The 24,593-nt window shown below is 43.6% G+C and overlaps 2 protein-coding genes across 2 annotated transcripts; one reads left to right on the top strand and one right to left on the bottom strand.

Annotated features, from left to right (window-relative positions):
- Positions 299-2,017, bottom strand: LOC102180880 (C-C motif chemokine 4). The gene is made up of 3 exons (XM_005693171.3): positions 1,709-2,017; positions 1,097-1,211; positions 299-699 (listed from the first exon to the last, which is right to left on the bottom strand). Exons 1-3 carry the CDS (start codon positions 1,782-1,784, stop codon positions 612-614), a joined length of 279 nt encoding a protein of 92 aa, XP_005693228.1. The 5' UTR covers positions 1,785-2,017; the 3' UTR covers positions 299-611.
- On the top strand, positions 19,629-21,669 carry LOC102181154 (C-C motif chemokine 3). The gene is made up of 3 exons (XM_005693172.3): positions 19,629-19,896; positions 20,751-20,865; positions 21,153-21,669. Exons 1-3 carry the CDS (start codon positions 19,821-19,823, stop codon positions 21,241-21,243), a joined length of 282 nt encoding a protein of 93 aa, XP_005693229.1. The 5' UTR covers positions 19,629-19,820; the 3' UTR covers positions 21,244-21,669.

The raw sequence follows: 24,593 nt of genomic DNA on the forward strand, positions 1-24,593 counted from the left end.
TTTTGAGTCATCCTTTCACCGTGCTCCCCAGGCAGACATGCAAGCCTCAACAAGTCACCGCACCTTTGAGCCTCTATGCCGTCATCGGTAAAATTGAGACTAATAGTCCCTACTTCATAAGGGTATTAAAATCCTCCTTGCTAAAAGTATTAAGTGAGGTTTGTGTCTTTAGACATTTTGCCCCATATTCCATCCTCAGTAATTTTTCATTCTTATGGTGTTTGGAAATTGCAGTTTGTCCCTACTCATAATACCAGGCAATTCCCTTTATTACAAATCAAAGCACAAAGAAACGGTCTACATTTTTTAAAAAGTTTTATTACAAAAACACTTGAAATCAGTTGCATTACCCATGTATTCACAATAGCAGAGGGACAGTGGTGGCAGGCCATCCCCATGGGGGACAAGTGTCCTTTGGTAAAACAAACATAAATAACGGGGAACAGTACCAGATACAGTAATAACACAGCACAGAATTGAAAACTTAAATTAAGAGAAGGAACAGGGTCTGCTGAGGGGAGTCGTGAGCATGGAGAGGGTGCATCTCGCTGAGAAGCATCGGGTTCAGGTGACCTTTCCTGCGGAACACCTGCCCCGGGGCTCGGAGCAGCTCAGTTCAGTTCGAGGTCATCCATGTACTCCTGGACCCAGGGCTCACTGGGGTTGGCGCAGACCTGCCTGCCCTTTTTGGTCTGGAATCTGTGGAACCAAGAGTGGACAGGTAAGAATCCCTTGGGGCCTTGCCTGTGTTGGGTATTCCCCATCCTTAGCTCATGTTGCACAGCCTAGTGGGGGGCTGCTGGAACCTGATTCCTTGTAACTTCCTCCCTGGGGTTTAGCTCTGGCTTCTAGGGTTACCCAGATTAGGAACCCATGAGTTTTGCAATCAATGCCGATGTAACCTTCCCATTCATTTCCTGCTGTCCCCATCAGTGACTTTTCCATGTGTTTTCTAAGCGTGCTTTAAGGAAACAGCCCACATCTCCTGTCATCTTTTTTATTTTACTGTTTAATCACCCTCCCCCCCAAAATAAATCCCCTTCTTTAATCCTGCCCTCACCCTTGCCTCCCTGAAAAGCCCAGGTTTGATACTCACACCACGGCTGGCTGGGAGCAGAGGCTGCTGGTCTCGTAGTAGTCAATCACAAAGCTGCGAGGAATCTGCCGCAGGGTGTAAGAGAAGCAACAGGCCGTGGGAGGGTCTGAGCCCACTGGAAAGAAAGACCGAGGTGAGACCGAAGTTCTACAAGGTGCTCTTCGTTTTAGCTTCTAGTCATAGATATTCAAGGGATATTCCCGTACATCCATCAGATCCCCCAACGCAGTCCCTTATATTCAAGCCCACGCACTTGGAGTAGGAGTCTTATTCTGAACAGAGGATCCTAGAGATGAAAGAATTCTACAAGGTTGAGGCTGGATTGGGTCTCAGATCACATGTCTTTACTTCCTTTCATTTTACAGATGGAGAAACTAAGACACTCAGAGAGACAGAGACTTGCTTAAGCCAGCCTATGAGTTGCTCTTTCTTATGAAAACGGGAACTTAAATATTACTGTTTACTAGGCTCTGCATTTAACAGCAGGCTACTTAGAGATCTCCCTGGCTCCTTTTTGCCCCATCCCCGAATGCTACTGTTGGATCAGCATCAACTAGAAAAGTCAGTTCTCTCTACATCCTGACTCGGGGGCTGCGAGAAGGGTGGACTTACTTGGTGCTGAGAGCGCCGGAGAACAGAAGGCAGCAGCGAGCACGAGGAGGGACAGGACAGTCACACAGAGCTTCATGGTCTTGGCAGAGGAGAGATTCGCCCGGCGCTTGGACTGCAGCACCCAGAAGCTTCAGAACCCTTCTGTGTCCTGTGCTGATCCTGAGCTGGGAACCCCTCTTTATAGAAACTCTGAGGCCTGGGACGGAGGTGAGGGCATTGGAGGGCGAGTGGAATTTCCAGGGTACAGATGATGTCATGGTGCCGAGAGGGAAACTAAAGCTAGCTGACAGCGAGGAGCTCTGCACAGCTTTCTCTTCCTCAGTGGTGTCATCACGGAGGAAAGCGGAGGGAGGTGGGGGAGAAAAGAAGTGGGTTGAACCCTAGAGGGAAGTGGTACACCAGAGACAGTGACTGAGACTTGGGGGGAGAATTACAAACCCAAGAGGAAAGATGGAACCTTCACACCTGCTAGCAGGGGCCTGCAGATGAGAACCATCCTGCTCTCAGTGGTTAGCACCTCCAGAAGCTACAGACTTCATGTCAGTTCTTCCAGGGCGACCACAGCCCTGACCCCAAGAAGGAAGAGGAAGCCAGGATTCCATGTCCCATTGCGGGCCTCCTTCGGCTGGGCTGAGTGACTTTAGCATAAAGAAAGAGTCCAGCATTGAAAGTGCACAAGGCTGCAACAGAAGTATAGCTTCCACATAGTGAACATTTACTATGTACCAGGTGCTGGGCAAGCTGTCCTATACACACAAGATATCTTTAACCATATAACATCCACCATAACCCTGAGCAGGGGTGTGATGATTCCCCAGGCAATGAGAATCAGAAGGCAGAACAGAAACCACTGATAATCTCAAGGCCACACAACTATTTAGTGGTAGCGCCACGATTTGGACTGAGATTCATCTGACCCTAAAATCTTTCCACCTTGCCTCCTCCAGGACACATCTCGAAGGTGACCACAGAGAGACAGAAACTGCTGGCCACCTTGCAGCCATGCCGAAGACTCAGGGTTGAATGCAGGAAAGAAGTGTGGGTCATCTGTCCTAGAACAAGAATGGAATGTGAAAGAAATCAAGCTTTCCTTGTGCTCCCTTAAGCCAATAACAGACAAGGAGAAAGAATTTAGGAGGAACCAAGAATTTAGGAGGACACCCAGATAAAGAAAGTTCCTCCGTTATTGGGACTTCCCTGGTGGTCCAACTGGCTAAGACGCCACGCTCCCAATGCAGGGGGCCTGGGTTCAATACCTGATCAGGAAACCAGATCCCACATGCTGCAACTAAGAGTTTGCAAGCCGCACCTAAGACCTGGTGCAGTCGAATAGATAAATAAATAATTTTTAAATACATAAAAAGTTTTTAAAAGAATATTCCTACATTATAAAAAAAAGAATTGGATATACTTGGCAATGAAGTCATCTATGTTACAGATAAAGTGTATAATCTAATCATGTGGGTGCTCCACAGTCGTCCAATTCCTTGTATTTACGTAAAGCCCTGCCTGGTACGGCGGCTGCTGTGGGCCTGAAGGTGACTATGTGAAGTTTCCAAAGGCCAGAGATATAGTAGTGGATGAATTGGGAAAGTTAGAGTCATGGGGTCAAGACCACTGCAACCTCTAGCTCAATCACCTCTAAGCCCCTGCTCATCCCCTCTTCCACATTGCCACCTGACTCCCTCTGCTTTGAAAAACAATAAAGAGTGCAAAGAGGGAGCCAGGCCTCCTGGGAACTGTAGCAATATTGGAGAGGAGTCAGAGCACCTTGGAGAATCTCAAGATCACTAAATACTCTTCAATGCCACCCTACTTCATCACTCTCCCTGCTCCCTGTCCCCACCACCTACACAGGTGCCCAGCCTGTACTTCTTTCCTTTAACCTTTCTGTCCTCACCCCTTTCTTTCTGTGAGTCTTGCTTCAAATGTTCTGATCTTCACCAAGACCCCCATCCCCAGCTCTAACAGTCTATGATCCCTGATATCTATCGCAAGTATCTCTCAAGGTCCCTCCTGGTTGATGGAGTTTCATCTTCACGCATCTTTTTTGCTTCAAGACCAGGCAGATGTGTCTTATAGCACCTGGAACCTACACAGACTTTGTTATCCGTGGCATTTCCATTCACCCCAAGCCACCTGCTCTCTGTCAGGGCAGATAGAGCTGAATGAAGCCCCACCCCAGCCCTCAAAGAGTTCTTAGTCAAGAGGTGATGATGACAGGGACAGAAATACCTATCTCTTAAGACAGAATATGGTACATCTCGTGTCAGAGGTAGAAACAAAATGTCAGAGAGCCCAAAGCATGGAGAAGACTATCCCTTGGATGTAAATGAATCGTTCCAAGTCAAGGCTAAATCCACTGTGCACTACGGAAGAGCCCTTGAGTGGAGACCTCAGTCTAAATGAGTGGGGAGTGCTAGTCTTTAAGCCGTGCAGATGTATAAGAAGAATGATAAGAATAGGTGATTAGCCACACAGTGAATCTGACTGTTGACTTTTGCCTCCTAGCCTTGATTTGATCTTTGGCTAATGCAGGTAAAAATGTTTTTATTCATTAAGGTCTTAACAATAATACTGCGTTCACACCAGTGAAGCTTCACACAGAGAATACAAAGGCTTGTGTCAACACGTTTAGCTAAAGTAATGGCCTCCAAGATTTATACACTGAGGTCTTCTGTAACTAATAATCGACTGTCCAGTCCATGGAATTCTCCAGGCCAGAATACTGGAGTGGGTAGCCTTTCCCTTTTCCAGGGGATCTTCCCAACCCAGGGATTGAACCCAGGTCTCCAACATTGCAGGCGGATTCTTTACCAGCTGAGCCACAAGGGAAGCCCAATAATCAATAGAGAATGATAACAAATGCCTTTTGTATGCACAGCCAAACAATTGCTCTTCTCCTCCAGAGAACCTTCCCTGACCTCCCCTGCAACTGAATTCTATATCTCCCTTTGGGCACCTCCATTGTATCACCTGCAATATGTCTGTCTGCTTGATTGTCTCCTCCCCTAGAAAGGGAGCTCCTTGAGGCAGAAATTGTGTTCTGCTTTTCTCTGTGTATACAGTAGGTGTTCAATAAACACTTGGTTAATAAGTGCCCCAAAGCAGCCCAAAGTGTTTTAATTTGAGGGGGTGTGGTGGGCAACATGAACTCAGGATGTGAATTCAAAGTAGCCAAATGAAGTAGGAATGAACTGGGCATTTGACTCTTTATGCAGAATGTTTCTGGGGCTTTTTGTTTTGTTCTCTAATTTTATTTATTTATTTATTTTTGGCTGTGCTGGGTCTTCGCTGCTGGGAGGGCTTTTTACTTCTAGTTGCGATGCGTGGGCTTCTCACTGCCGTGGTTTCTCTTGTTGCAGAGCACAGGCTCTAGGGCTCACAGGCTTCAGGAGTTGCAGCTCCCGGCTCTAGAGCACGGGCTCAGTAGTTGAGGTGCACAGGCTCAGTTGCTCTGTGGCACGTGGGATCCTCCAGGATCAGGGATCAGACTCGTGTCTCCTGCATTGGCAGGTAGATTCTTTACCACTCAGCCACCAGGGCAGCCCCTATTCAGAATGTTTTGATGGACTGTAACCCTCCTGCTCCCCCTCCTTCAACCCACATGCCCAGTGGTTTTATGGTGATGGATACTGTTCCAGGACTCGGCTCTTCCCAGTTCAGGCATGTCAGAAGTGACAGTGAGAGTCAACCACAGTTCTGGGGGACCCCGTGTGCATACTGTGAGCCACCCCCTCACTCCTGAGCAGGGAAACTCTCCACTTCCCCCTCACTCATGCTGATAAGAGGTTTCCCTTCCCATGCCCCCTACTGCTTCCCTTCACTGCCACTGCACCCGAAACTCTATCCTGGGAACTTTCACATCTGTTTTGTCATTTTTGTCCTCCCAGCTTCCCCAGGCTGAAAGCGAGATCACTGACCACAGCCATCACATGATCTTACAAAAGTCCTAGTACTTTTAGTGTTGATTTCCCTCAGCACATCCATGTCTGTGATTTTATCTGAGTCCGATCTGTTTTTCCATGCCTCGGAATAGAAAGCAAGACCTAGAGAAGTAAAAAAAAAAAAAAAAAAACTTGATTAAGGTTACATAGGATATATGTCAAGACTCAATTTCTTATACCTCCTGGTCCAGAGATGACCAAATTTCTTTGACAGGTGTGACCTTCTGAGATCACATGTGGCAAGTCTCTGTAGGTACCAGACTCTCAGGAGAGATTTCAAAAGCTCCTTCCTGCTGAGGAACCAGAAGCAGAGGTGGTCAATCCCGACATTCTCTGCTTTGGTTAAAGGTGGGGGGGGCCGAGATGCAAGTGTAGGGGAGACCACTGGGTGCCAAGACCAAGAGCACTAGCTGCTAGGACTCAGAGTGCCCAGAACTAGAGAGTTCCGTGTGAGTGGACGTTGAGACTGCAAAGCCATGCTGAGCTAGGATATACAGTCGTTCCTCCGAGATCATAAACCAAGAAGAGGTGAATCCTTCGGTCTGGCCAACGTGATAGCCCAGCTCCTTGGTGGGAATGGGAGCAGAAGAGGGATTGTAGATTGAAAAAGTAGGGACACAGTTACCCGAAGTGCAGGGTTCAGGGTGGAGTCCACAGAGTAGTGAGCTGGTTGAAGCTGTCCATCAGAGCCTCTTCTTAAAGTGGAAAAGTGCCTTCACAGCCATCCGCAGCCTGCTCTTTAGCTGTCAGAGGTGGACGGCAGTGACTTCAGGGGATGTCAACTTCCGGAGAGGAGTTTACTTGGTGAGTTCACTAAGAAAACTGTCAGTATTCCTTCTGAAGCATCTTTCTTCCTTCTGACGACACTTCTACATCTATTTCAAGTTCTTTCCAGGCTAGTCACGGGGCACATCCAGAAACAGAATAAAATGATTTAGTAAAACTTTGTTGGGGACCTACTATGTGACAGGCATTGGGTATACATGTTAAAGGCTTTCAAAAAAGATGATGCTTGATTTTTCAAAAATTCATGTCAGTTTGCTTTTCTTTTTCAGGGAATATACAGGGTTACTGTACAAAATTTAGAAAATATTGGAAGGCATAAATTAAGCAAACAAAAATTATCCAGCATTCTGTACATGGGTTTGTATTTTATTATTGTTACTTAATATCCTTTACGGAACCAGTATATCTTATTTTTGTTTCTGTATATTCTTCCATATTATTAAAAAGTTATTCAAAATTAGCACTCATGATGTTTCATTGTATGAGTATATAAAACTTTTATACCAAAATTTATATTTAACCATTCTGTTACTTAGCCCCCTCAGTTTGTTCTGACTTTATTCTAAATTTAGCTGAGACTTGAAGGATGATTAACCAGGAAAAGAGTGTGAGAGTAGGGTCATTCAGGAAAAGAACAAGAGACTTGTGCTTTTTAAAATATATAAAAGAGATTACTTGAAATATTTCAGTTATAATGATGATAGTAACAAACACATAGCACTTACCATGAGCCAGTCATGTTCCAAGCCTTTATACGTACTAATGTATTTCACTGGTCCATCCTAAAAGAAATCAGTCCTGAATATTCGTTGGCAGGTCTGATATGAGAGCTGTAACTCCAATACTTTGGCCACCTGATGTGAAGAACTGACTCACTGGAAAAGACCCTGATGCTGGGAAAGATTGAAGGCGGGAGGAGAAGGGGACGACAGAGGATGGGATGGTTGAATGGCATCACCGACTCGATGGACATGAGTTTGAGCAAGGTCTGGGAGTTGGTGATGGACAGGGAAGCCTGGCGTGCTGCAGTGCATGGGGTCGCAGAGTCAGACACAGCTGAGCAACTGAACTGAATGTATTTCATCCTCACAGCAGTCCTCTGAAGTAAGTACTGTTATTATCCCCTTTCACGTATGAGAAAGCTGAAGCACAGAGAGGTAAGTAACCCACAGAAGAACACACAGCTCATACGAGTTAATCTTGGAAATGACACCGAGGAGGTATGACTCCAGAGCATAAAGAAATCAGAACACGAGTATGTGCTCATTATACACTTGTGTCGAAAGCTTAACTGCCAGAGTTGTGTTATTATGATGTAAAATGTCTCTCAGTTTTGCGTTTTGCATGTCTTTAAACAGTGCAAGTCACGGATCTCTCTCTTTTCCACAGAAAATTAAGGGAGTTAAATAGTGGTTTCCTTTATTTGTTCTAAATACTAAGCTCTGCAGCTGTCATGGGATATAATAGAACTTAGAGTATTTCACTCTGCCCTGTGATCTACAAGAAGGGGAAATTGTGCTTTACTAAGTGACACTTCATTCATAAAAAGCAGAGCAGAGACCTGCACTTTTAAGGAATCGCATGCAGTTCAGAGTACTGAGTCTTTGTTTCCAGGAAGTCTGAAGGTGGCAAAAGATGAGGCCAAAGGGGAAACAGAAGTCAGGTCAGAGAAGGGAAGCTTCCATTTCATGTTGGAAACAGTGTGGACTCTTTGAAGGGTTTTCAACAGAGACAGAAACTGACTTGAACAAAATCACTTTAAAATGCCTTGTGATGGACAGATTGAACAGAGGCAAAAACTGGAGGGAAATAAACAATTGACAGGACACTCTTACAGCTCTCGTGGCAAGAAGTGATGAGGGCCTGCCTAACACAGAAGCAATGGGAAAGGTGAGAAGTAGATACACTCAGTTTCAAGTATACAGCAGAGTCTGTGGCTGAATAGATGGAGGAGATGAGGAGAAGGGAGGAATCAAGGGTGACTTCCAGGTTTCTGGTTTGGAAGCTTGGTAAGCGGGCATGCCTTTTACTGAGTTACAGAGGGAGGAGCAGGCAGACAGGTGGAAGGATCTAATCCAGTACCAAGATGTGTACCCCGCTTTCTATGCACATGCACACACACACACACACACACACAATAGCCAGAGGAAAATGACAAGAACGCAAGATAGGATAGGGTCTGGCTGCAGAAAGAAGGGACAGCATTGATAAGATACTGTCTCTCTAGGATGCTAGAAAGGGGCCCTCAGTATACTGTCTCTTCCCACGTGAAAGGCAGGGCCAGGCCTGCTGCAGCCTGACTCTATGGACCACAGCTGAAAAAAGCAGAGCAAGGCTGGGCGAAACAAGGGTGTCATTATCAGTGAGCCCCTCCATGGAGCCACTACTACTGGAGGGAAAGAGCTGAGGCTGATATCTGGGGATGTAGAGCTGTGGGGCTGGAAACCAGAAGGAAACCAACCCGTCGGGGCCAGGGCACAGGAAGCACTGAGGAGGTGAGCAGAGAAGGATGAGGCAGAGGTGCTGCAGAACCTGGATTATTCAGCCCGAATTCCCTGTACTCTTGGCTGGGGATGTTCTGCTGGACCGAAGTAGGGTTCTCAAAGAGGCTGGAATGAGCTAGAAACCTTGCGCTCAAATCAAACCCCTCCATGCTGAAAGATCCACCAGGTTGATCGTTGGCTACTTTCTGACTTCACCACCTGTGAGATCTCGGGTAGCCCCCAAACTCAAGACCTTGACACCACGGCCTTTCTGAGCCTTTATATAATATCAGTATTTCAATTCCATAGGGAGACTTTGGGCATAATACATGCTGTCAGTCAAATCAATGAACCATTTGTTCACCAAATACTTATTAAGGCATTGTGGTTATTGCTGAAGATGCACTGTTAAATATAATGCAGATTCTGAAATGTAAGGGCTTACTGGTGGCTCACTGGTAACGAATCTGCCTGCCAATGCAGAAGACGTGTGTTTGATCCCTAGGTCAGGAAGATCCCCTAGAGAAGGAAAAGGCAACTCACTCCAATATTCTTGCCTAGAAAACCCAATGGACAGCGGAGCCTGGAGGGCTACAGTCCATGGGGTTGCAAAAGAGTTGGACATGACTTACCAACTAAACAATAAAAACAGCTGAAATGTAAAGCTGACTAACTCTAACTCTGTGATGCTGGACAAGTCATTTCACCTGGGAACATTAATTTACCATTTAGGAAATTTCCGAGACCCTTCCAGCTCAATCATCCTACAGCTTCCTTACATTATTCATTCAATATGTACATATGAAGCACATACTTTGTATACAAGTATATTTTTTTCTGATTCAAATAAAAACATACATGACCAAGAACTATTACCTGGTTTTAGGATTGCTATGAAAAATCTTACAAACATATAATTACTAAGATAGAATTTTATATTCAATAAATCTTTATTAAAAAGAACAAAATTATAAGAATTAGAGGTTATGTCAGAAAATTAACCACTTAAATCCACAAAGACATGGCATGAATTTGGTTTAAAATCAACAGGACATGCAATAGGCACATGAAAAGAGTCTCAACATCACTTATTTTTCAGTTCAGTTCAGTTCAGTCGCTCAGTCGTGTCCGACTCTTTGTGACCCCATGAATCGCAGCACGCCAGGCCTCCCTGTCCATCACCATCTCCTGGAGTTCACTCAGACTCACGTCCATCGAGTCAGTGATGCCATCCAGCCATCTCATCCTCTGTCTTCCCCTTCTCCTCCTGCCCCCAATCCCTCCCAGCATCAGAGTCTTTTCCAATGAGTCAACTTTTCGCATGAGGTGGCCAAAGTACTGGAGTTTCAGCTTTAGCATCATTCCTTCCAAAGAAATCCTAAGGTTGATCTCCTACACAGTGGACTGGTTGGATCTCCTCGCAGTCCAAGGGACTCTCAAGAGTCTTCTCTAACACCACAGCTCAAAAGCATCAGTTCTTTGGTGCTCAGCCTTCTTCACAGTCCAACTCTCACATCCATACAGAACCACAGGAAAAACCATAGCCTTGACTAGACAGACATTTGTTGGCAAAGTAATGTCTCTGCTTTTGAATATGCTGTCTTGGTTGGTCATAACTTTTCTTCCAAGGAGTAAGCGTCTTTTAATTTCATGGCTGCAATCATCATCTGCAGTGATTTTGGAGCCCCCCAAAATAAAGTCTAACACTGTTTCCACTGTTTACCCATCTATTTCCCATGAAGTGATGGGACTGGATGCCATGATCTTCGTTTTCTGAATGTTGAGCTTTAAGCCAACTTTTTTGCTTTCCTCTTTCACTTTCATCAAGAGGTTTTTGAGTTCCTCTTCACTTTCTGCCATAAGGGTGGTGTCATCTGCATATCTGAGGTTATTGATATTTCTCCCGGCAATCTTGATTCCAACTTGTGTTTCTTCCAGTCCAGCGTTTCGCATGATGTACTCTGCATAAAAGTTAAATAAGCAGGGTGACAATTTACAGCCTTGACGTACTCCTTTTCCTATTTGGAACCATTTTTAGAGAAATGCAAATCAAAACCACAATGAGGTATTACCTCACATTGATCAGAATGGTCATAATTAAAATGTCTACAAATAATAAATGCTGGAGGGAGTATGGAGAAAAGGGAACCCTCCTATACTACTGGTGGATATAAATTGATGCACCAGTATGGAAAACAATATGGAGTTGCCTTAGATGATGAAAAATAGAGTTACCACATGATCCAGCCATCCCATTCCTGGACATATATCTGGAAAAGATGAAAACTCTTATTTGAAAAGATATATGAACCCCAGTGTTTAAGCAGCACTATTTGCAACAGCCAGGACAGGGGAGCACCCTAAATGTCCATTGACAGATGAATGGGTAAAGAAGTCAGGCCATTTGCAGCAACATGGGTGGACCCAGAGGTTGTCACACTAACTCGAGTAAGTCAGAGAAAGACAAATGTCACATGATATTACATATATGTGGAATCTAAATATGGTACAAACAAACTCATTTACAAAACAGAAACAGACTCACAGACATAGAAAACACATTTACGATTACCAAAAAGGAACAGGAAGAGGGACAAATTAAGAGTTTGGGATTAGCAGAAAGAAACTACTCTATATAAAATAGATAAACAACGAGGACCTACTTATAGCACAGGAAGTTATATGCAATATCTTGGAGTGAACCTTAATGGAAAAGAATATGAAAGAATATTAATAACTGAATCATTTTGCTGTACATCAGAAATGAATGCAACATTGTAAATCAACTATCCTTCAATAAAAATTTTTTTAACTTTAAATTTCTCCAAAGAAGACATACAGATGGCTAACAAACATGAAAAGATGCTCAACATCACTCATTATCAGAGAATGCAAATCAAAACCACAATGAGGTACCATCTCACGCCGGTCAGAATGGCTGCTATCAAAAAGTCTACAAGCAATAAATGCTGGAGAGGGTGTGGAGAAAAGGGAACCCTCTTATACTGTTGGTGGGAATGCAACCTAGTACAGCCACTATGGAGAACAGTGTGGAGATTCCTTAAAAAACTGAAAATAGAACAGCTATATGACCCAGCAATCCCGCTGCTGGGCATACACACTGAGGAAACCAGAATTGAAAGACACGTGTACCCCAATGTTCATCGCAGCACTGTTTATAGTAGCCAGGACATGGAAGCAACCTAGATGTCCATCAGCAGACAAGTGGATAAGAAAGCTGTGGTACATATACACAATGGAATATCACTCAGCCATTAAAAAGGATACATTTGAATCAGTTCTAATGAGGTGGATGAAACTGGAGCCAATTATACAGAGTGAAGTAAGCCAGAAAGAAAAACACCAATACAGTATACTAACGCAAAAATATGGAATTTAGAAAGATGGTAACGATAACCCTGTATGCGAGACAGCAAAAGAGACACAGATGTATGGAACAGTCTTTCGGACTCTGTGGGAGAGGGTGAGGGTGGATGATATGGGAGAATGGATTGAAACATGTAAATTATCACATGTGAAATGAATCACCAGTCCAGGCTCAATGTATGATACAGGGTGCTCAGGGCTGGTGCACTGGGATGACCCTGAGGGATGGGATGGGGAGGGAGGTGGAAGAGGGGTTCAGGATGGGGAGCACATGTACACCCATGGCAGATTCATATCAATGTATCAATGTACAATACAATATTGTAAAGTAAAAAATAATAATAAATAAAATGAATAAAAATAAATTTGCTTTAAAATAAAAAATAAGTAAAATGACAGAACATCTTCTAAGTTTGTGAAGAGACAGCTAACTAGCTAACTAATTATTGCCCAATGTGGAAAGTGCAGTAATGGTAGATGCAGATAATAAGGCCCATTATCAGAAATGTGATTGATTCAGCAGTTTCCATTTCCTCCTTCTCGCCCTCCTCAACTCACATTCGTCCACTTTCAGAAACTGAATCATGAGTGTGAAGGGAGTTCCCCGAAGAGTAAAGAAGGGAATGCAATTCGAGGAATCGATTGAGGACTAGGGCAGAGTGGGGTGGGTGTGAGGAGGAGGCATTGTCTATGACTAGAGTTTCCAATGAAGCAGGTGATAGACTCTGGTTTTTTTTCAATTGACAGTAACAAAGAAAGACAGCTGGATGCTACAGAGCCAGTGAAATCTGCTGTTGCCCCAAATCTTGCCTTTGCTTTACCTTCCTCAGGACCGGCATCAGGAATCATAGAGATGGATGGAAACACAGCTCATGCGTTTTAAGAGAAGTAACTGTACAGACACAGGAAGGACAGAATTCCTCAGGTGTGGTCTCACTTGGCTTCTGTCTCATTTCCTCCATTATTCTAGCTCCTTTGGGAGAATTCAAAGCCCTCTCGGACTGGCCCGAATTTAACTTCAATCATATTTGCTCCTCCATCCTGCAGCTGAATCAGAACAACTCACTTCTCTCTGTGACCCAGCAATTTCACACCTGCGACTCTGCATCAGCTGGTCAAGTCATCTATTGCCACACTGTCTATATATGTTCAAATCCTGTGTCAACTTCAAGACCCAATAATTCTATCCCTTCTGTGACACTTTTCAAGGAAGCCTATGACTCCCTCCTCCTCTTGTTCTGAGCTTTCTTCTATTTATCTCCTAAGAATTTTAGTGCTTTCTGCTAAGTGCTATGGTTGCCTGTTTATACTCTACCTGCTCCTATTAGACTGGGGGCATCTAGAGGATAAAGATTGCTAAAAAATATAAACCATAATTTAAAAGAACATATATATATAGTATATATGCTATATATGCATAGATATATTTGTATATATAGTCAGCAAAAACAAGACCAGGAGCTGACTATTGCTCAGATCATGAACTTGTTATTGCAAAATTCAGAATTAAATTGAAGAAAGTAGGGAAAACCACTAGGCCATTCAGGTATGACCTAAATCAAATTCGCTATGTTTAAACAGTGAAAGTAACAAATAGATTCAAAGGATTAGATTTGATAGAGAGCCTGAAGAGCTATGGGTGAGGTGAGGTGAAGTTGCTCAGTCGTGTCCGACTCTTTGCGACCCCGTGGACTGTAACCTACTAGGCTTCTCCGTCCATGGGATTCTCCAGGCAAGAATACTGGAGTGGATTGCCATTTCCTTCTCCAGGATGGAGGTTCATAACATTCTATAGGAGTTGGTGATCAAAAACATTGCCAAGAAAAAGAAATGCAAAAAGGCAAAATGGTTGTCAGAGGAGGCCTTAAAATTAGTTGAGAAAAGAAGAAAAGTGAAAGGCAAAGGAGAAAAGGAAAGATACACCCATCTGAATGGAGAGTTACAAAGAATAGCAAGGAGAGATAAGAAAGCCTTCATCAGTGATCAGTGCAAAGAAAGAGGAGAACAACAGAATGGGAAAGACTAGAAATCTCTTCAGGAAAATTAGAGATACCAAGAGAATATTTCATGCAAAGATGGGTACAATATAGGACAGAAACGGCATGGACCTAACAGATGCAGAAGATATTAAGAAGAGGTGGCAAGAATACACAGAAGAACTGTACAAAAAAGATCTTCATGACCCAGATAAGCACAATGGTGTGATCATTCACCTAGAGCCAGCTGTCCTGGAATGGGAAGTCAAGTGGGCCTTAGGAATCATCACTACGAATAAAACTAGTGGAGGTGATGAAATTTCAGGTGAGCTATTTCAAAGCCCAAAGATGATGCTGTTAAAGCGCTGCACTCAATATGTTAGCAAATTTGGAAACCTCAGAAGTGGATACAGGACCAGAAAAGGTCAGTTTTCATTCCAATCCCAAAGAAAGGCAACACCAAAGAATGTTCAAACTATCGCACAATTTCACACATCTCACACACTAGTAAAGTAATGCTTAAAATTCTCCAAGCTAAGCTTCAACAGTACATGAACTGAGAACTTCCAGATGTTCAAGCTGGATTTAGAAAAGGCAGAGGAACCAGAGATCAAATTGCCAACATCTGTTGGATCATAGAAAAAGCAAGAGAATTCCAGAAAAACTACATCTGCTTCATTGACTATGCTAAAGCCTTTGACTCTGTGGATCACAGCAAACTGGAAAATTCTTAAAGAGATGGGAATACCAGACCACCTTACTGGCCTCCTGAAAATCCTGTATGCAGGTCAAGAAGCAACAGTTAGAACAGGACATGGAACAATGGACTGGTTCCAAATTGAGAAAGGAGTATGTCAAGTCTATATATTGTCACCCTGCTTATTTAACTTAGATGCAAAGTACATCATGCGAAATGCTGGCCTGAATGAAGCACAAGCTGGAATCAAGATTGCTGGGAGAAATATCAATAACCTCAGATATTTAGATCTTTAATCCATTTTGAGTTTATTTTTGTGTACAGTGTTAGAAAGTGATCTAGTTTCATTCTTTTACAAGTGGTTGACCAGTTTTCCCAGCACCACTTGTTAAAGAGATTGTCTTTACTCCATTGTATATTCTTGCCTCCTTTGTCAAAGATAAGGTGTCCATATGTGTGTGGATTTATCTCTGGGCTTTCTATTTTGTTCCATTGATCTATATGTCTGTCTTTGTGCCAGTACCATACTGTCTTGATGACTGTGGCTTTGTAGTAGAGCCTGAAGTCAGGCAAGTTGATTCCTCCAGTTCCATTCTTCTTTCTCAAGATTGCTTTGGCTATTCGAGGTTTTTTGTATTTCCATACAAATCTTGAAATTATTTGTTCTAGTTCTGTGAAAAATGTGGCTGGTAGCTTGACAGGGATTGCATTGAATTTGTAAATTGCTTTGGGTAGTATACTCATTTTCACTATATTGATTCTTCTGATCCATGAACATGGTATATTTCTCCATCTAAAACGACCCAATCAAAAAATGGGCCAAAGAACTAAATAGACATTTCTCCAAAGAAGACATACAGATGGCTAACAAACACATGAAAAGATGCTCAACATCACTCATTATTAGAGAAATGCAAATCAAAACCACAATGAGGTACCACTTCACACCAGTCAGAATGGCTGCGATCCAAAAATCTGCAAGCAATAAATGCTGGAGAGGGTGTGGAGAAAAGGGAACCCTCCTACACTGTTGGTGGGAATGCAAACTAGTACAGCCACTATGGAGAACAGTGTGGAGATTCCTTAAAAAATTGCAAATAGAACTACCTTATGACCCAGCAATCCCACTGCTGGGCATACACACTGAGGAAACCAGAATTGAAAGAGACACATGTACCCCAATGTTCATCGCAGCACTGTTTATAATAGCCAGGACATGGAAACAACCTAGATGTCCATCAGCAGATGAATGGATAAGAAAGCTGTGGTACATATACACAATGGAGTATTACTCAGCCGTTAAAAAGAATTCATTTGAATCAGTTCTGATGAGATGGATGAAACTGGAGCCAATTATACAGAGTGAAGTAAGCCAGAAAGAAAAACACCAATACAGTATACTAACACATATATATGGAATTTAGGAAGATGGCAATGACGACCCTGTATGCAAGACAGGAAAAAAGACACAGATGTGTATAACAGACTTTTGGACTCAGAGGGAGAGGGAGAGGGTGGGATGATTTGGGAGAATGGGAATTCTAACATGTATACTGTCATGTAAGAATTGAATCGCCAGTCCATGTCTGACGTAGGGTGCAGCTTGCTTGGGGCTGGTGCATGGGGATGACCCAGAGAGATGTTGTGGGGAGGGAGGTGGGAGGGGGGTTCATGTTTGGGAACGCATGTAAGAATTAAAGATTTTAAAATTTTAAAAAAATAATAACCTCAGATATGTAGACGACACCACCTTTATGGCAGAAAGTGAAGGAGAACTAAAGAGCCCCTTAATGAAAGTGGAAGAGGAGAGTGAAAAATCTGGCTCAAAGCTCAGCATTCAAAAAACTAACATCATGGCATCCAGTCCCACCACTTCATGACAAATAGATGGGGAAACAATGGAAATAGTGACAGACTTTATTTTGGGGGGCTCCAAAATCACTTCAGATGGTGACTACAGCCATGAAATTAAAAGATGCTTGCTCCTTGGAAGAAAAAAGTGATCACAAACTTAGACAGCATATTAAAAAGCAGAAACATTACTTTCCTGACAAAGGTCTGTATAGTCAAAGCTGTGGGTTTTCCAGTAGTCATATATGGATGTGAGAGTTGGACCATAAATAAGGCTGAGCACTGAAGAATTGATGCTTTTCAACTGTGGTGTTGGAGAAGACTCTTGAGAGTCCCTTGGACAGCAAAGAGATCAAACTAGTCAATTCTAAAGGAAATCAATCCTGAATATTCATTGGAGGGACTGATGCTGAGGCTGAATCTCCAATAGTTTGGCTACCTGATGTGAAGAACTGACTCATTGGAAAAGACCCTGATGCTGGGAATGATTGAAGGCAGGAGAAGGGGATGACAGGGGACAAGATGGTTGGATGGCATCACCAGCTCAATGGACACGAGTCTGAGCAAGTTCTGGGAGATGGTAAAGGACAGGGAAGACTGGCGTGCTACAGTCTATGGGGTTGCAAAGAGTTGGACGTAACTGAGTGACTAAACAACAATGATATACATGTCTGTATCAGTGGGGCTTACCAGATGGCTCAGTGGTAAAGAATCTGCCTACCAGGCAGGAGATGTGGGTCTGATCCTTGGGTCAGAAAGATCCCCTGGAGAAGAAAATGGCAACCCACTCCAGTATTCTTGCCTGGGAATTTCCATGGGCAGATGAGCCTGGTGGGCTTATAGTCCATGAGATCACAAAAGAGTCGAACAGAACCTAGCAGCTAAAGAGCAGCGTATGTATGACTGAGTCACTTTGCCATACAGCAAAAATTAACACAATGTTGTAAAGCAATTATATCAGTAGCATTTTTCAAAAGATCATTGGAGAGAACCAAATCTGTTTCTCAATGTGATTTATCCAGTAAGCACCCACTATTTATCCATTTTATGTTCATGCATGTGTGGTCAGCTGTTTCGGTCACCTCTGCTCCAGGGGATCTTCCCAACCCGGGAATCGAACCTGTGTCTCCTGCGTGTCCTGTGTTGCAGACAGATGCTTTACCATCTGAGCCACCAGAGGTGGCCTATGCCCACTAATAATAATAAAATAATAAAGGACAGGAAAGAAAATATATGTGGCTGAGAAACTAGACCTTTTCACACCACTGAAATTATGAGTTGAAAAGAATAGGAAAGGAAAACTGCTCTGAATTTGGCATTACTTATGTTCCTCAAGTAATGCCAAATTCAGACTTATGTTCCTGGAGGGCTTCCCCTTCAAAGAGTGGGACAAGACTGAAGCAACTTAGCATGAGCACGATGTTCCTCAAAATAACTCAGAGAAATGGGAATCAAGACTTCATTTCAGCAAAGGTATTCGAAAGAAACCTTCGTATATTTATCCAAAAGTTTTTTCAAGTTGAGCAACTGACAACAACCTCCAATTGGTTGTATTGTAAATGCTCTAAGACAGAATGTGTCCATAAATTTGTGGGCTAACCAGGAAGGTAATACATTTTTACTACCAAAAAATGAGAAAATTCTTGAAAAAGAGGAAAACAAAATCATCCATTCATCTGTCACACAACTATAAGTACTATTGATGCTTTGAGCATTTATTTCTAATGCTTTTTATTTTTTCCATGTCTAGATCATATGTATGTGTGTGTTTGCACACACACATATTTGGTTACACTATTTACCATATATGTGTATGTACACATATCTATTTGTACAATTCTGTATACAATTAGTACATCTAGCACTAATGTACAATTAGTACATTTAATACAATTAACGTGTATTACCATTAATATGTATAACACACATATATTAATACCTTGTATGTGTATGTACACATATATATTTGTATGATCCTGTATATAATTAGTACATTTAGTATTAATACACTATTAATACATTTAATACAATTGGTACATTTTTTATCTTACTGTTTAACAACTGAGGTTTTGATTATATTTTTGCTACTTTCATTTAGTTTAATGGTTTAATAAGAAACATTCCAGTGGATATAGCCTAACTTACTTTATCACCCCCGATAGAGAAAATTTCATATTTCCTTATTTTGAGTTGTGATGCTGGGGTCAGTACCTTCCTCTCTGAAGACACCTCCGTATTTGGGCTTGTTTCTTCAGCACTCTTTCTTAGAAATGTGATCTCTAAATTAGTGGGCATAAATATTTTTAGGCTCCTGACATATTCGCAACACCCACACGTAATTTCTCTTTATGATTTCCAGCTAGCGTTTAACCCAGTGGCCCTGGTCACTCAGTGACTGTTTGATGAATGGACAAATGACAGCAACATGACCTCAGGCTTCCTGGTCCTCTGGCGGGAATTCCTTAATTCAGTTCCTTCCATCTGAAGGAGGCTTGGGCCACCGTCCCGGGCAACATCACACCTGCCCTATTCATGTGGTTAGAGCAACTGAAGAAGCACAGCACTCTCAGTTCTGTGGAAAGGTCTGGGGTGCAGGATGCATTAGAGGCAGGGACCAGACAGGAATAGCCCTCGGTGGACATATACCCGTCTCTGGACGCTCACAAGGGAAACCATTTCCTCACATGAAACCAGAACAAGTCATGTGTTGCGGGCTGACACTTAGAGCGGAGAGAAGCTATTCTTGGATATCCTGAGGCCCTGTGGTTGTCGGGGACCCTGAGTTGTGCAACACTCCGCGTGAAACACCACTATGCTTAAAATTTTCCCTCCTCACCCCCAGATTCCACTTCCCCATTTGCCAGGGCTGCCTTTATAAAGAGCCAGGGAGATGGTCTCCCACTGCAGAGGGACAGAGGCAGCAGCAAGCACCGAGTCCACCTCGGCTCCACTGACGCTCAAGCCCACACTCCGTCTCGCAGCACCATGAAGGCACCCGCGGCTGCTCTCGCTGTTCTTCTCTGCACCATGGCCCTCTGCAGCCAGGTCTTCTCGGCACCATGTGAGTCTGGGTAGTAGCTGAGGGGGTCCCCACGCCAATCTTGTGGCCTTGAGAGCCCCCAAGAGAACACAGAGAACCTCTTTAAGGGTTGCAAAACATCTCGGCTGTTCTCTTCAAGATTTTTAATCTTTTAAAGGGAACCTCAGATCTAGAGCCAGGGTGAGGGAGTTATAGTCCCATTTTACAGATGGCAAAACTGAGACCTAAACAAATGAGTTTGTAAGAGGCAGAGTCTAAATCTGGTTACTGCCCAGTGGTGTTAGTTTTCCACTAACTCTTCCTAGGTTTTCCCAAGAATTTGTCCTTTGGATGTCTTATGAGAGACAGCCAAGCTTTTTTCTTTTGCTGGGATGTGACTTCTTATTTAGTCATTAAGTGGTGTCTGATTCTTTTGCGACCCTGTAGACTGTAGCCCACCAGACTCCTCTGTCCTGGCATTTCCCAGGCAAAAAATACCGGAGTGGGGTGCCATTTCCTTTTCCAGAGGATCTTCCCGACCCAGGGATCAAACTCACATCTCTTGTGTTTCCTGCATGGGCAGGCGGGTTCTTTACCACTGAGCCAAAAGCTAAATGATTTCCTGACCCAGACACAAATTCTTGAAGGGAGATGTGATAAGTGAGAGCCCACAGAGAAGAGTCAAAAAGGAAGAAGGGTTCAGACAGAAATAAAGGACAGAGACAGGGAAATTTCTAGGCAAAAATCCCCAGCGCCTCCCAATGACTGGTCTCCCAGTCTGCATGCTGAGCGGGGCTGTTTCTCTCCCTGTGAGTCTTCCTCACCCTCTCACAGATCACGGGTCTGCCCTTTCATCTGAACTATGACTCAGACTCAATCTGTCCCTTCCTCCACAGTTGGCGCTGACACCCCAACGGCCTGCTGCTTCTCCTATGCCGCCCGGCAGCTTTCTCGCAAAATCATAGCTGACTATTTTGAGACCAGCAGCCAGTGCTCCAAGCCTGGTGTCATGTAAGTGCTAGTCTTCCTGCCTGCTTCTGGGGAGATGGGGGATTTGGGGGTGGGGAGTGGGGGCGGGGTCAGCACCCAAAGGCACAAGAGAGCCATCGTGGGAGGCCCAGCCCTCCAAGGCTTATCAAATATATAGGACCTGTGTCACTGAGGAGGGACCTGACCTGGCCAGGCTTACAGAATCTGGGAGGGCTGAGCGGCTCTGGACACAGAGTTGGGGTGGGGGCCCCCCAAGATCGCCCCCGACTGCATTCCGCAGTGTGTAACCATTCTGCTCCTCTCCACAGCTTCCAGACCAAAAGAGGCCGGCAGGTGTGTGCCAACCCCAGTGAGGACTGGGTCCAGGAATACGTCACCGACCTGGAGCTGAATTCCTGAGTGGCCTGGAAACTTTGAGGAACCCAGTGACCTCAGGGGCCCGACTGGGCAGCAGGGGTCTGAGCACCCCTGTCGCCTCCATATCTACCTCTCCTGGGCGCTGGTTGTTGTCAAACAGCCACACTCTGGGACTCGTCCCTAACTGAGATTGCAACTTATTTATATATACTATTTAATATTTGTAATTTAATTTCAGTGCCCCACTGGGGTCTGGGACTGTTTGCTCCAAGAGGTCCCGAGATACTTTTTCACCAGCCTTCCCACCCCCCCTTCACTTGCACTGTGGAGGCAGCTGAGCGACTGTCGCCAGCTTGTTCTGGACAGAGATGGCGCCAATGCTGCCAGACCGACACTGGTACTGGACGTTTCTGTTCAGTGTTGTGTTCAGCCCAGAGAAATAATAAAGATGCTCCTTTGGAAAGTAAACTAGCTTCGAGTTTGGTTTTGTTTATCTGGCAAATCAGAATCACTGGTTGACTTTCTCTGAAAGACAAGCATCATATGATATCATTTATATATGGAATCTAAAAAATATGGTACACATGAACCTATTTATAAAACATGAACTGAGTCACAGATACAGAAAGCAAACATGATTACCAAGGGGGAACGGGGCAGGGGGTAAATTGGGAGATTGGCATTGGTAAATACATACGGCTGCTGCTGCTGCTGCTAAGTTGCTTCAGTCGTGTCCAACTCTGTGCGCTCCCATAGACGGCAGGCCACCAGGCTCCGCCGACCCTGGGATTCTCCCGGCAAGAGTACTGGAGTGGGTTGCCATTGCCTTCTCCAAAATACATACTACTATATACAAAAGATAATTAGTAATATCCTTCTGTATAGCATAGAGAACTTTTATTTTGTGCTCTGTAACGACCTGTATCTGGCTCTTTGCGACGCTATGGACCCATCAGGCTCCTCTGTACATGGGACTTTCCAGGCAAGAATACTGGAGTAGGTTGCCGTGCCCTCCTCCAGGGGCATCGTCCTGACCCAGGGATCGAACCCGCATCTTCTGTGGCTCCTGCATTGCAGGCAGATTCTTTGTGGCCAGCACCACCTGGGAAGCCTGGATATGTATATATGTGTATATGTGTGGCTAATTCACTTTGCTGTACAGCAGAAACTAACACAGCATTGTCAATCAACTATACTCCAATTAAAAAATAGTTTTAAAAAAAGGATCACTGGTTGAAAGACATAGTAAGTTAAAGAATGGGAAGATGGGAAATGGAGGGAGCTTGAGAAAGGTGAAGAAGGGGACTACGTGCCACAGAGCTACTCTGTTGGACAGTTGTGATTGAACAATGGTGACTGCCGTATCGATCAAGGAAGGATGCTGCAACCATCAAGCCATCACTTTACAGCTGCCCTGACAGTGAGCCCTGAGGGAACTCGGGGTAGAAACAGGATGCCCAGCCTCTAGCCGTCAACCACTACAGTCACCCCAACAGTTCACCTAGAAGAGACTCCGACAGCAGAGGTGGACATCAAAGAAATGATTTCAGTGAGCCCACCCTCTTGCTTCTCCCCATACATACAAAAGAGTTAAATTCCTTAACTTGAGATATCTGGTTTTCTTAAATTAGCAGTGATCTTTGGATGTCCCAGCTATCTGGTCTTTGTTGCAAAAACTCCTTTATGTATATCCTGGCTCCTCACCTTGCCTCTACAGAGCAGTCTCTCCAAGTTATCCGAGATACTGCGTCCTGGGCTTAAGTGCTCAGTTTTGTCCACCAATAAATCTTAACTCTTAACTTTTAGATTGTGCATTTTTTTTCAGTTAACACACTGGAGACACATTTCCAGAACACTGAAATTGTGAGTGTTTTATGTATCAAATCATAAGGTACATTAATGGATACCATTAAGAAGAGTATCTGTAGTACATATTTACAATGAATCAAACTTTCTTAATAACAACAGCTAACATATGAGACTGACTCCAGGCTGAGGGCTTTTTCTGCTGTGTTCATTTGATCCTTACAGTGAAATAACATAGTTTAAGTGCTATTAAATTCTCCTTTGACGGAACAGTAAACTGAGGCTGCGGGGTCAGAGAGATTAAGCAACTTGGACAAGATCACACAGCAAGCGAACAAGCACCACCGAGTTCCGAAGCTAGATTCTGATGTAACAAGAGACTTTGCTCTTCATCATTGACCAGGTTATTTCCCCAAATGCAATTCACCTGTGTTCAAATCACAAGCAATGATTGTTTAAGCCACTTACATCAGAATTTTCCAAGTATGTCCCTGAGAATTGATACATCTTCCAAGCTTATCAACCATCCCGCATGCACATTAACTGCTGAGAACCCCTGAAACAGTCGAGAGAATTCACCTCTCTTTTCCAAATGTGCTGTATATCTGCATCAGTTCAGTTCAGTCACTCAGTCGTGTCCAACTCTTTGCGACCCCATGAATTACAGCACGCCAGGCCTCCCTGTCCATCACCAACTCCCGGAGTTCACACAAACTCACATCCATCAAGTCGGTGATGCCATCCAGCCATCTCCTCCTCTGTCGTCCCCTTCTCTTCCTGCCCCCAATCCCTCCCAGCATCAGAGTCTTTTCCAATGAGTCAACTCTTCACATGAGGTGGCCAGAGTACTGGAGTTTTAGCTTTAGCATCTTTCCTTCCAAAGAACCCCCAGGACCGATCTCTTTCAGAATGGACTAATAGATAAAGTGCACATTCTATTCCTAGAATCCATGCTCCACAAAACAAATGACTGATGTTACAGAGGAAAAGACAACCAGCCTACATGTGGAACAGTATTCTGTTTATAGATTTACTGTGAAAGCTCGGTTATTTAATAGATTGCCTGTTTTATAGTTAGAGTCCTGTTTGTAGAAGGAGAAATTCAGAAGACTTGCATGAAAATCAAACAGATATTAACTTTTATGAACCACGATTATTTCATTTTGTTGAAAATAATATCCAAATTAGCTTAGATTTGTAGTGACCAAACTCTTTATAGTACAATTCAACATTACTATTAAGCAAACATTAAGATGGCTATACTATTGGACCAAAATATTGTTTGCACTGATTCTATTTCTAAGAATCTGTTTTGAAGCAACACAACCTGAGGTCAGGAATATACAGACACAACGATATTCTTTGCAGCATGATTTATAAACATCAAACAAATGGAAACAACCACTTAAACCAGCAGAAGATAAAATCAGTAGAGAAATGAAATGTCCACCAATGCAATATTCAGTGGTTAGTAAAAAAGAGAACACACGTCTATATCTATGGAAATTGTCCATAATATTAGGTGCAAAAGTTATCTGTCTACCTCTAGTAAATGCAAGGATACTCTACACTTATGCGACAAAACT

This window comes from Capra hircus, chromosome 19 (assembly GCF_001704415.2).
Source record: "Capra hircus breed San Clemente chromosome 19, ASM170441v1, whole genome shotgun sequence".
NCBI lineage: Eukaryota > Metazoa > Chordata > Mammalia > Artiodactyla > Bovidae > Capra > Capra hircus.

Excerpts from the sequence above, each read along its gene's own strand:
- LOC102180880 (XM_005693171.3), bottom strand. The coding sequence starts at position 1,784 with ATGAAGCTCTGTGTGACTGTCCTGTCCCTCCTCGTGCTCGCTGCTGCC. Across the intron at positions 1,212-1,708 it reads TCCGGCGCTCTCAGCACCAA|TGGGCTCAGACCCTCCCACG; the intron begins GTAAGTCCACCC and ends CTTTCTTTCCAG. Across the intron at positions 700-1,096 it reads TGCTCCCAGCCAGCCGTGGT|ATTCCAGACCAAAAAGGGCA; the intron begins GTGAGTATCAAA and ends TTGGTTCCACAG.
- LOC102181154 (XM_005693172.3), top strand. The coding sequence starts at position 19,821 with ATGAAGGCACCCGCGGCTGCTCTCGCTGTTCTTCTCTGCACCATGGCC. Across the intron at positions 19,897-20,750 it reads CCAGGTCTTCTCGGCACCAT|TTGGCGCTGACACCCCAACG; the intron begins GTGAGTCTGGGT and ends CTTCCTCCACAG. Across the intron at positions 20,866-21,152 it reads TGCTCCAAGCCTGGTGTCAT|CTTCCAGACCAAAAGAGGCC; the intron begins GTAAGTGCTAGT and ends TCCTCTCCACAG.